This window comes from Benincasa hispida, chromosome 10 (genome assembly GCF_009727055.1).
Source record: "Benincasa hispida cultivar B227 chromosome 10, ASM972705v1, whole genome shotgun sequence".
Classification (NCBI taxonomy): domain Eukaryota; kingdom Viridiplantae; phylum Streptophyta; class Magnoliopsida; order Cucurbitales; family Cucurbitaceae; genus Benincasa; species Benincasa hispida.
Genome location: NC_052358.1, coordinates 22,396,800 through 22,410,321, shown reverse-complemented (window position 1 = coordinate 22,410,321; position 13,522 = coordinate 22,396,800). Strand labels below are relative to the sequence as shown.

At 27.7% G+C, this 13,522-nt stretch overlaps 1 protein-coding gene across 1 annotated transcript; it reads right to left on the bottom strand.

Moving 5' to 3' along the window:
* Positions 1-3,218: 3,218 nt before the first annotated feature.
* LOC120087925 (protein LIGHT-DEPENDENT SHORT HYPOCOTYLS 10-like) lies at positions 3,219-7,237 on the bottom strand. Its single transcript, XM_039044937.1, has 2 exons — positions 6,430-7,237; positions 3,219-3,422 (listed from the first exon to the last, which is right to left on the bottom strand). Exon 1 carries the CDS (start codon positions 7,038-7,040, stop codon positions 6,495-6,497), a length of 546 nt encoding a protein of 181 aa, XP_038900865.1. The 5' UTR covers positions 7,041-7,237; the 3' UTR covers positions 3,219-3,422; positions 6,430-6,494.
* Between the last annotated feature and the right edge of the window lie 6,285 nt (positions 7,238-13,522).

The following is a 13,522-nucleotide window of genomic DNA, read 5'->3' as shown; positions in this document are numbered from 1 at the left end:
TTAAAATATAAGTATTTAACTTTTATTTGTCCTTTTTTAAAAAGAAAAAAAAAAATCACATATTGGTAGTAACCTGAGGTTCACTAATATAGCCTTAAAAAAAAAAAAGAAAAAGAAAAAAAGGAGTCAGTGGGTTTTGTATTTCCAATCAATTATAGAGTAGTCCATTGAAGTGTAAGTGTTTGGTTGACGAGGACCAATAATTTTTAAAATTTTATTTGGACAAAGATGAAGCTCCTCTTTTCTTTCTGGTTGCTATTTCCACCATATAATAAAGTTAAGAATCTACAACTTCTCAATTCTCTTGCTTTTTCTCTCATTATATATCTATTCACCCACTCATTTTTCCTTTATTTTTATTTTGGATTATCAAGGCCAAAATAATATCCCCTTTTACTATTATTCCTAGTAAAATAAATAATAATAATAATAATCTTTGAGTGTATCCTTATTATTGCACTTATAAAATATTGTTACGTGATATATTTTGATTAGACAACTAAATCGGCTCCATGAAAATGGATGTAATGTTAATTTCCAAATAATAAAATTAATAGTGATAAAAAAACCAATTTACTCTACCAAATCATGGGCATTTACTATATTTGGTTGTTTTATATGTAGATACTTACTAGAGAATATGCTTTCTAAAAACTTGTCATATATGAAGTTTCATTAGTTGCCCAATATGTGATATTACTGAAAATTTTGAGGTTGGAAAAAATTTTCCAAAAATTTTCTAATACTATATATGAGAGCATTGAACATTTTTCATCATACATGAATTAGTTTGATTATTATTATGTCATGAACAGTTTTTGTCATATATGAATTTGTTTCATTGTTATTATGCCATTATTAATTTAATGAATAGTGTGAGATCCATGATCTAAACTAGGATATATACACTTGATCATGATATATCAAATTGTGAAGAAAGGTGTTTGTTTAGATCTTGTCTGTGTTGGACTTTGTTGTGGGTGTTAGATCATATGGCCTTAACCTCTGACCCACTTCTCCTTGATTTGGTCTCAAGATATTCTGAGCTAACTTGTATAAGAGATCTTCACACCCGTGTAACGTCAAAGTTACTACACTCTGATGCTTAAGTTAGCAGAATGAGTGACTAATTCAGCTAAGTACAAAAAGAAGTAAGATTGAGTCTCTCATTTGGAGATCATTTAATCTCCCCACTTGGGGTGGTCGAATAAGGTTATTTATAAGCATGTCCTCTGACACACATCTACAGTCACGTATGACAATAGTGGTATTGTTTCTAGCATGTGAAGTTGCAGGGTATTAGTCCAAATCCGGCTCAATTATTTCCCGATTGGAATATATATTCATCGATGCCGCTAGTCTGCCCAAATTTCGACATTTCTCTTTTGGGATGCACGTTTTCCCGTATCTCATCCCTGTATCCTGTTGGCTTTAGGCCTTGTCTTGGGTAACTCTTAACAAAATCTTACGTATTTCTACATTGTTAAGAAATTTTCTTTGTAACCAAAATGAACATAATTCAACTGACATCAAATATATACAATAACATTGTGGTTAGAGATTCAATCCCCACCCCACAATTATCAAAAAAAAAAAAAAATCTCTACATCCGTAAGTTATGACAAAAATGAGTTTGTGATTTTTTAAGTTAAAGATTTCAAAATGTTTGGATTAGATAATCAAGAGTAATTTTAGAAATAATTTAGATGTATTAGTAGAAATACTTAATCAATACTTCTTTGAGAAGGAGTGCTTCATTTAAATATATATGTACATATATATTTAAAAAATGATCCCAAACTCACTACAAGAGTAATGAATCCATTGAAATTAGTTTTACACTTTTGGTCTGAATATTATCCATTCATGCATTGATCATAGGTTATTAGTTTACACTAGGCAACTCCTAAACCATTTAATTTGATTTAATTTTGGGACATAAAATCATAGCATTATTTCATATAATTGATGCATAAATTTGAGCTTTATAACCCTAAGAAAGAACAGGCAAGAAGCTCCAAAAGAGTAAATGATTTTTTTTCCTTTTGTTTAATTTATTTTTTAGTTCGTCTATTAAGCGTGCTTAAACGAGAGTAGTACTAAGTTGGATAACCACTTGAAAAGTTTCGTATTACACCCGTTTAAAGAGTTTGTTAAAATCGAACCCTATGATAATATATGTCTAATTAAAGTTTCGTCTAACAACAATATGATTCTCACATTTTTAAGAAACACTTGAATTTTTAGTCAACGAAAACTGTTTTTAGAAAAATTATTAAAAAGTAAATAACAAAAAAAAAAAACAAATGTTTATAAACTTAATTTTTTTTTTTAAAAAAATAGTCCTCAGATAAATTAAGAATAATATTAGATTTGTCAAACTTTTCTTACATGATATTAATTTCTTCTATCTAGTTGATATTAGATAATACAATCCAATGTAAAATTTGTCTTGAACCTTGTTACTTAGAGTGAAAAGGAGAGATTATTAGGATTCATTTAGTAATCTTCTTATTTTTTATTTGTTCTAACCTTTAAAAGTATGAGTGATTTTTAAGCTAGTTTAACCATATAAATGAAAACTTTATCTGATCATTTTTACTTATAAAATGCCGAATAGATATTAAATATAATCATTTCAAAAATTTTAATTTTCATGTAATTTTATTATTTATTAAATTTAAGTTTTGAGGGAACAAGAAATAGAAAATAAATTACCAAACACATTTTCTATTTCGTTCTTTAATATAAAAGATGGAACATAAAAGAAGTAGACTTATAAAAAACACAATCTTGTTTTTCTTTTTTTAATCTGAAATTAAAAAAAAAACATTCATCATAATGAGCTTTAGAAAACATAAATAAAACCCAATACATAAGGAAAAAATTCATTATTACTGAATAAATTGGAATTTAATTAGCTTTTTGACTCAACAAAAAAATTGAAAATGAGAAAAAAAAGGAGAAAATTAAAAAACAAAAAAGTCACTAAACACTCTTAAAAAATTTCAAGTAGAAATCAAATATTAATTCGTAAAAGTTTGAACATAGGAACTTAACCTAGATACCACGTTAAATTATCATTGAATTCAAAAGCTTAAAGTATTAAGTTACGATAAATTTAATATATCAATACTTTAATAAGTTGACACGGGATCTCATGAAATATATAATAAAATCTTACACAAGTTGAAAAAAAAGGAAAGAGAAGCAACAAATGTAATAAGGGGACATGCATATGGCTGTATAATAGCAGTTGTATACACAAACTTAATATATAGTTTTCCCAATGTGAAATTGCCTAGACAAAAAAAAAAAAAAGGGAAAATCAACTTCAAAGTTTCAGCCTTTTCAATACATTTCTGCTTTTGAATAGACTTCATTCTGTTCTCTTTGATTCTTTTATGCTCCAAGATTTGATCCTGCATTCAAATATTGAAAATTATAATTTGGATCATCATTTCAAAGAGTCGAAAACAAATACGATAACAAAAAAACAAAGATAAAATAATAACAAATGGTAAATCGGTGTTGAATTAGAAACTTAATTTTTTTAAAAAAATTATTTGGTAATTAGATGTTACAAAACAAGTGAAACGTGTCTCAAAAACTAGCTTAAATCAGGCATAATCGATCGTTAAACTTTACACTTTATATTTGTTGTACTGAAGAAAGTTTAGATTAACACAAACGAAATGTACGAGAGAAAGAATGAAAAAAAAAAAATGCATAAACAATAGCGTGGTTCTTATAAGATAACATAAAGTTGAAATAACTATAGAAAGAGGATTATTTTTTTTAAGAAAATAATCCAAACTCTATGTCAAACCACACAATTCAAATAGATTACAACTTATAAACATTTCAAAATCTTGTAATAGAGTAATTCACAAAAGAACCTTACAATAAAAATTCAATATACAAACACTTCCAATACAAACATATAACATATACATAACAAGAACCCTAAATGGTCCAAATCCTTCCAATTGCAATTAATTATGACTTCAATTCTTCTTCTCATTTTAAATATCATAAACCACAAACTTCTCAAATCATGCCATAGAAAATAGGTCATCTATACTAATATCAAAATAATTCTACTTAAAAGAAGTTTTTGTCTTCTCTCCCTAAAAATATTTTGAAAAAATAGGGTTATAAAGTTGGAAGCTACAAAAGGGAGAGAAATGTCATAATATTCACTTCAAAAATTCCCAATCTATATATTTAATTAATATCCTTAGAGACAAATGACATCCTTGGAAATTGAAGCTAAGAAGGAGAGACAGCCAAGAATGTCTTGTGAAATTTTTTCCCAATGGAATACATACATACATAAATACATTTAATTAATGCAATAAAAAGGAAATTGCACGTGTAGTAAAGTTGTACAAATAATATATAAAAGGGTAGCTAAAAAACAAGTATTTGGGAAGAACAAATTAATAAAATTTTAATTTTGATCACTTAATTCAAGGGTAAAATACATAATTAAAAAGACAGAAAATTTGATTTGGAAAAAGGAAAAAAAAAAAAAAAAAAACACTAATTTTGGACTTCCCTATGAGGCCGACAAGAACATGTGAGAGTTTAGGGCAACGTAGTACAAAAGAAAGGCATATTGTCTTGAAATTAAATACAAGAATGAGGTAAATGGGAAACACAAAGTAGAAAGCTTTTAACTTACTCACTCCCAAAACAAGGAAAAAAAATAAAACATTTATATATGACTTTTGAGACATAGAATCCAATCAATATACCATATGTTTGATGAACTGGGAGAATAAAAACTTACTGCCCCACATAAATCCAACTCCAGACAACCACCAAATCTACAAAAGGAAAGCTCAAAATGGACCTTCATACCTTAACTTTTTTTTTTTTTTTTTAAAAAAATCCCTTTTTACCATTAATTTTCTGCGACATATATAAAAAAAACAGTCGGTGATGAAAAAAAGTCACCTATCAAAGCATAGTTCAACTAATATACGAATGTATTAATGATCAAGAAATCATGAGTCTTGTAAAAGTTGATTTTTTTGTTTTGAAAAAGATAATAAAATTAAATTAAAAAGCAAAGTGATTTTTATAATGAGCAAATGGGTCTCTCCCAACGCAACACTCGAGAGATTCTATTGAGAATGATGAATTCTACTTGATAATTGGTGTAATAAAATAATCAAAATTGATCAGGTGGGAGAGAGGGAAAAAGGGAGAAAAACAGAAGGGTTTAGCTAAAAAACAGGTAAAAACAAAACCCTTCTAATTAACTTTAGGGTAATTAATCCTAAAGAAGTTTGTCATTAACCATACGCTAAACTATTTAGTTATGTTTGATAATTATTTTATTTGTTTTCTTATAATTATTTTATAATCTTCATATCTCTCAAGATAATATTTGAATTTTGAAAACGTTTGTAAAAAAGTAGATAACAATACATAAGTTGAAGTTGTGTTTTATGAACTTAATTTTCAAAAACAAAAAACCTGTTAGATAGTCATTTAGTTTCTAAAACAATTAAGTTTCCAGTTATAAAACAAAACCTACCAAATGAGTTCATAACTCGATTTTATACCACTGATTTGAAAATTTTCCTATTCCCACTTCATTTTATAAATCAAAAAAGGAACTTTTTTTTTTTTTTTTAATTATTTTTATTTTTATATATTTGAAATGATAAAAAAGAAAGTGAAATCACATATATCTGACAAGACCATTAGTCAGTGCACTATCTACATAGAAAGAATCTTAAAAGAACTCTACAGAAATGAGAAATTTATAAAAACTGCAATGTGTTGTCTAAATAATTCACTGAAAACACATTTCTTTTTATTATTTATTATTTATTTATTTTTGTTTTCTGAATCGCTAGAGTAAAGAATCTGTACGGTTAAGAGAAGTAGGACGATTGATCATATTTTTATATGATTTTTCTCTGTTTTTTTTTTCTTTAAAAAAAGAAAAGGAAATAGCTCTAGCAATGGTGATTATCATAAATTAATCACCATTTATAATATAAAATCATTCAAGGAAAAAAGAGAAAAAAACACAACAACAACATCAAATGATCTATATTAGTATTATGGCATGTGCATCATACAAACTTCATAGAGAAAAACAATTTCTCACTTTCATACGTTCATAGAAAATTCAGGAATGAATTCTAGCATTATTTTTATCTAACCTAATTCATCTGACATACATATGTGTTAACATCTATAATTCGAATCTCTCTAACCTATTATACTAAAAAAAACGTAAAATTTGATTAAATTTAGTATAAACTCTTACAAAATCTAGATTTTTTTTTTAAAGTTGAATAATTCATCTAAATCAACCCATCAATTTAAATTTTCATATATGAATAGAATTGTAATTTCCATAAAGAAAGAAAGCAAAGAATTAAAGAGAGAAGTAAGAAAATTTACCATAATTTTGATGTGATGATGGGAAGAAAGATGAGGATAAAATTGAAGTGATGGAAGGGTAAGTTTCAAGGAGTTGAAAAGTGCATTATGGAAGAAGAAGAAGTATTATTAGTTGAATCATCAACAAGAAGATTGGTATTATTATTGGCCTTGTTGCTCTTCTTCTTCTTTTTATAAGGAATACCTCTTGCTTTAGCTTGACACTCTCTTACTTCTCTTAAATAAACCCTTATAGAAGCACTTGCAAAAGGATTACTTTCAGGGGAACCACCATTTTCTTCATAAGCTGCCCTTAAACGCCCTATTAAAGCATCAAGGCTGCCCCAAGCTTGTTTTAATGGGCAGGTACAAGGGGCAGGTGGTTCTGGCTGCCCGTAAAACATACAACCTTGGACATGAACTTTTGTCTTCCCAAATTGATCTAAGTACCTTAAAAACTCCAACACATGGTTGAAGTTGCATTGAGATAGTGCTACTGGTGGTCTTTGATTCTTCAAGTATTGCCCAAAAGTGTTCCAATCTCGACGTTTTTGCGACTCGTAACGACTTGGGGTCGTCGCTGTTGTCGGAGGTGAGCTCGACGATCCCTCTCCATATTCCTTGCTTGACATGTTGTTTGTGTTTGTGTTCTTGTTTTTTCTCTTCTTCTGGTTGAAGATGTATAAAATAATATAGTTTGATGATGATCAGTTGATGATCATTATAAAAGAGGAAGAATAAGAAAAAAAAAAAACAATAATTATGATCAAAAGTAGAGAAAGAGAGAGAGAAAGAGAGGTGAAAGGAATAGGAGTAAAGGGAGAGAGGGTTGGAAGAGGAAGATATCAAAAAAAAAAAAAAAAAAAAAAAAAAAAAAAATCACATCATGGGCTATATTGAGAAGACATGTTATGGGCCATATGACTTTGCTTTCTTTCTTCATCTTTTTTTCTTTCTTTTTTCTTCTACCTTTTATAATTATTATTATTATTAGGTTTCGATATTAGTTTGGTCACGTATTTTTTGTTTTTGTTCATTTTGATCTTTATACTTTCAAAATATTCATTTCGATCCATATACTTTGGTTCATTTTGATCCATGTAACTTTGAAATATTCATTTTGGTCCTTGTAATTTAAAAAAATGACCATTTTGGTCACTTCATTTTTAAGGGATAAAAACATATATTTTTTGAAAGTTCAAAGATTAAAATGAACCAAAATTGAAAGTACAAGAACCGAAATGAGACAAAGTCAAAAGTATAGGAACCAGAATAAATATTTTAAAAGTATATGGATCAAAATGAAAAAAAAACAAAAAATACAGGGACCAAAGTAGTATTTAAATCTTATATTATATATAATTAAAAAAAAAAAGGAAATTCTATAATGGTGTTTAGAATGAACATTACGTTTTCCCTAGAAGTTTACAATAAGATGAAGAGGGCAAGGAAAAGGGAGAATAACCTTATCTTGTTTTGTATTTTAATTTGATTTGGGTAATTAGTATTAATGTGGTAATTAATTACATGTAAGTTAATCAGATCACTTTGGTAATTAATTGTATCATTGTAAGTTTATGTGGTTATAAAGTTGAGTCACATTAAATTATACTATATGTGTGTGTGTGTGGGAAAATTAAAGTAGATCCATTTGGGATCTAAATAGATATAAATTAAGATCCTATGTTTTCTATTTGAGCTGTCTTTATCAACCTGGATATGGGAATGAATATACTGTCATACTGTACAAAACCCTAGCTACCCACCTTTTTAACACACTGAGATTTTATGCCTTCAAAATGTTATGTTAACTAATTGTACATTATTTATATGATTCTCTCTTACAAATAATGGTTATAGAAATAGAAACCCTACTTACCCGCTAAAGCGAGCGTAGTTCAACGATAATTAGCAACATATACTACTTCTCTTAAGATCAAATGTTCAGATCTTCCCTATCCCATTTTGTTGTTCTCACCAAAATAATAACTAACAATAATAAAAACCCTAGTTTTGGATCCATCTTTGATAATAGAGATATATAGTTGTGTGTATATATAATTCTCTCTTTTTTTCTACCTTCCATTATTTCTCTCAAAATCTCTAAATGTTGATCCATTAATTAACAAGAAAATCCTGAAATAAGTGATTAGTAAATTTAATTATATCAATACTTTACACTTCTTCTCATGCATAGGTTTTGAAATTAAGGTTCTCTATCATACAATTTTGCAACTATTACAAGGAAATCCGTAAAAAGCATAGAGAAAAAATTTTTAAAAACAAAATACAAGGTTTGGTAACCCAATTCGATGATATACCACTTACGTCTGGAAGACAGTGTGCCTGGAAAATATATTTTTACTAATATAAAGCCAAGATTACAACATTGTTCTTATTTGTAAATAAATGAAAAATACAGTGACACACGAATAAATCAATTTGATTAATGATTACTTAGACTCCTTCTAACTGTGAGACTACCTCTAAATGAGACTTAGTCTCCCACTAAATACGAGAATATTAGTAAGCAATCACTTAGACTTCCCTCTAAGTGTGAGATTCCCTCTCAACTACTATCTTTTAACATTCAAATGAAAACCACTCCACTTGATGAACTTAGGCCCCCTCTAAGTTTGAGAATCCATTCTTAAGTAACAATTCAAGCTTCAAGATGATCTAGAATAATGTGTTAAAAGCTATTGCTTCACAATCTCTAAGATTGACACACGATCATGTCAGTTAGTCACCACACAAAAAAAAAAAAAAATGTCAATCACAATAATCAAAGTGGCGACCCCAACAAGAAAACAATTTGCTCCTAAATATGCACAACAAAAAATAGGAAACACATCCCAATCATAATCAGCAGAGCCTACATAAGGATGAAACCTGAGAGAAATAATTACACCGAAATTTTCAAATAAGGAAAAACTAATATGTAGGATAAGCATTTTGAGAGACATCACTGTAGGACATTTCTAGAGATAGCTAGCGAAACAATGCATAGAACAAATGTCAAACAACCTTAAACAAATATAGCCAATACCAATTCTATAACATGTTTGAAAATTTTTGTAAATTTCAATATTAATTGGAAGAGAATGGAAATACAAATGTTTGAAGAACAAAGAACGATGCATTTCCTACGTTTTAGTATAACAAGGTAGGGATTATGGAGACTTTAGATTTGAATGCTTTGACTTTAAGAGAGATAGTACATGTCAATTAACTGATGAACTATATGCTTAACTTTGACCATCGCTCTCCTACTTTGATATACCATGTTAAATCACAAAATGACCCATATGCTATTTTTCCTACTTTTCCCTAATATTCCTTTTATAAAAACAAGACAAAAGAAATCCTTATATCATCTATCCCATGACTCAAAATGCAAACATATTTATAGATATAAATATATAGTAATTGATAGGGTAATTAGAAGTCATAAGAGTGACATATATGGCTATAAAACATACATAATATACGAATATACCTAGGTTTAAGAAGGAAAGAAAAATCTTTAAAATATAAAGTAATTTAAATTTAGAAAAAGAAGATAAAAGAAAAGAAAAGAAAAGAAAAGAAAAAAGGGGAGGGATTGTGGGTTTTGAGTTGATTTTTGGATTGAATTCTTTAAGAGGCATAATTTGAAAGGAGAGAATGCACGTAGTACACAAAAAGTGATATTAATTATTATATATGGAGATGAATGGCCAACCAATCTCCCCTTGGTCCCACCCCTCTTAATTTCAACTATCTATATCCTTCAATCTTAGCCCTCCGATCCTCACCCTACAACTCTTATCAGCCCTCCGATTCATCGCATCCATGTTATCTAAAATAAACTCCTAACTAGATAATCAAATCTCTCATATTTCATTTCTTATTCTAAGAAGATTCAAGACTCTTTCACACTACATCTTCAAAAGCTAACTAATTTATAAGGAGACAAAGAGTTTCGAGCTCAAGTTTATGTATAATGTTAGATCAATGAGTCAAGAAGAGATTGAAGTAAAGATGTCACGGGAAAAGTCATATAGTTTGGAAGATGCCATGGAGGACAAAAAGCAAATTTTGTGAAGAAAATTAATGTTGTCAAGGATACACTGTATTTGAATTCGTGATGTCAAACTTTGTCAAACGTGCACATCATGTTGGCCGTCTTCTAGAGGAGTTATTTAAGACTTGGAGTATTATCATATTTTTAGTTTTTTGTATTTTGACTTCTAAATTAATATGCAATTAAGTTTCAAGTTCTTAGATCTTATTTTCTACAATTTGCATTTAATTGTGTGTTTGAATGACTTTTGAGTTCTTGGACCTTGGACATCTTTTTGGCCTTTAAAATGGCTTGTAATGCTCATTAAATGACAGATTAATGACATTAAAAACCTTGTGTTTATTCTATCCTTTTGGTGTTGTCTTTTTTCAAATCTTTTTTTTTTGTTTGAAGTGAATTGTCTTAGGATCCTCGAGTGACCATTATAGATCCTAAGTTTAACCTACGAGTTATTCATCCTTAATCTAAGTAAACTATTGGTTAAAATCATTTGTTAAATTAACCTTATTTATAAGTATTTGTAAACATCTAAAAAGAGGTTTAACTTTGCATTTATCGAGCATTGTAGGCACTCTAATCAATGTAGCTAAGAATATATGGTTGGAATCGAAAGAACCGACCATAAATAAGTTAATATATATAGTTGAGAGTTGGTTCGATATTTGCCAGGTTAATTAGTTGGTGGTTTGTTCGATATTTTTTTGTTTAGAAACTATATGATGATTTTGTATTATATCCAATAATTTTTATGGTAGTAATTCATTTGTAACACTTAATACACGAACATGCTTCTGGAGTGAAGTACGATTTTAATTTTACATTTGAGAATTGACCTGTGATTATTTAGATAGCAATATTTAGATATAAAATATTTTAATAATTTTTTTTTATTAAGATCAAGGTTCAAAATATCGATGTTAATGAAAATTTTGATAGAGATTTCGAGAACTTTTATAGAAATTGATAGAAATTGTTATAATTAATTAATGAAACTTTGACTGTGATTTAAATATACTATAATTGAACTTTTTAATCACAATTTCTATCAAGTAAGACAATATTTAGATATATATTGTAAATGTCTGTGTCAATGTTGATGCAATAGCATATATTTAAAAAAGGAATGGAAAATAATTACAAAATAGTATAAAGTTTAAGAACATTTTGAGGTGAAATAATGTGAAAATTATGAAAATTATGAAAATTTTAGATGATTAAAGAAAAAAAAACCCACATCAATTCAATTTTAAGGTAAAATGATGTAAACTTTAATGAAAAAAAATTGAACGAGATTAAAAATAAGTATATGTTATTTTTTTTATGGCTTTTTAAAATTCAATTTCTTTAGGTAGGAAAGTTTCGGATAAAAAATAAAGGTAAAAATTGAAAAAAATAACACATAATCCTTTATTGAAAATGACATTGACATATGAAACTATAGAATCGTGTGTAATTAGGACTATAAAATTGAAAACTTGAATGGAGCTAATGTAATTAACTAAAAGAACTCGAAATTTTCTCGAAATGTTGAAATTTCTGAAAATCTCAAAATTTCTCAAAATTTTCTCGAAATCTCGAAATTTTGTCGAAATGGAGGAATTGGAATATTCTCAAAATTTTATCGAAATTGGAAAAAAGCCAAAATTATATCCAACCAAATTTTGAAATCATCAAAATGATCAAAATTTCGAGATTTGGATGAAAAATTTAAACCATGATTAATACATTATAACTTTAACTGAAATATATTTATAGTAGGAACTTAAAAAAAAAAAAGTAGCTTTATTATTTAAAGATAATAATATTGTTAGTATATATACTCATGAGTATGGTACTAAATATATATTACATATATACACTAATGAGTAGTCAGTTTTAATAGTTATTTTTTAAAATATTGAGAATACATACTCATCCACTTATTGTCACTTCATTTGGATAAAAAACATGAAGGTGGCATTGGCATCAAATATTGGAAAATTTGTATGAATTAGGGTGATGACTTATGAGATAAGATATAAACATATAAATACATAATAATTTAAGGAAGCAAAAGTTATTTTAAATTCCTTTCTGTTTTGTTCTATTACTAAATATAATTAAAATTGTATTCAAAATTTCTTGTTTTGGAAGAGGCAGGGCTTTATAAGTTAAATGAACAAAAAGAAAGAAAGAAATTACATAGAATCACAATGTAAATTTATTTTCTACATATATATATAGAAAATAAATTAGGTGCAAATTGACTATTAAAGCTTTGTTATCTTTAAAATATAAAGTTTAGGTAAATATATACCAATATCAAATATATATATCTATTACTGAGATTAATATATCCATGTAATAGTTGTAAATCTTGTGAATTACATAATTGATTAGCATATTTATATCATATGAAAAACAAAACTTGATCATTATAATTCTATATCATTACAAAATATGCTAATTTTTAAAATTTAATAGAGAAAAAAGGTGGCCCAATCCATCAACCAATTGATCATTAAAAATAAAGAAGTTTTTATGATTTCATTTCTCTGGGTGGTCAAGAAAGTATGATTAGGGATGGACCCCAATTACTAACCAATCAAGGTCTATTTTTCTATTTTTTTTAATAAAATAAGTGAATAAATAAAATAAAATCAGAGCTTGATTTGTTGGGCTGCTTATCCAGTTAGTGTGTGAAGTTGATGCATATTTGGTGAGAGCTTTGTGCCACTTGTATTATCTTGTTTTCTTATTTATTTAGTTTAGGGAGAGTTTAGATGCTATGGAAAATAATTTGATCTTGACGTGACAATAATGATGAATTGGTAATTCAAAGAATACGTGACCTGTAAAATAAGAAGAATTTGAGCACTAGTGTGGTACTTGCCACAACACTTCCAATGCCTTAAGAGTTTTATAGAAAAGAATTAATGAACTTTTCTACTGAAGTCATGTAGTTATTGAAAAACTTGGACCTATGACATCTAAATTAAGGTTTTCAAGTCATATTAGGTTAATAACCCTCAAGTCAAATGAGTTAAGGGATGCATTTAGCATACCTTG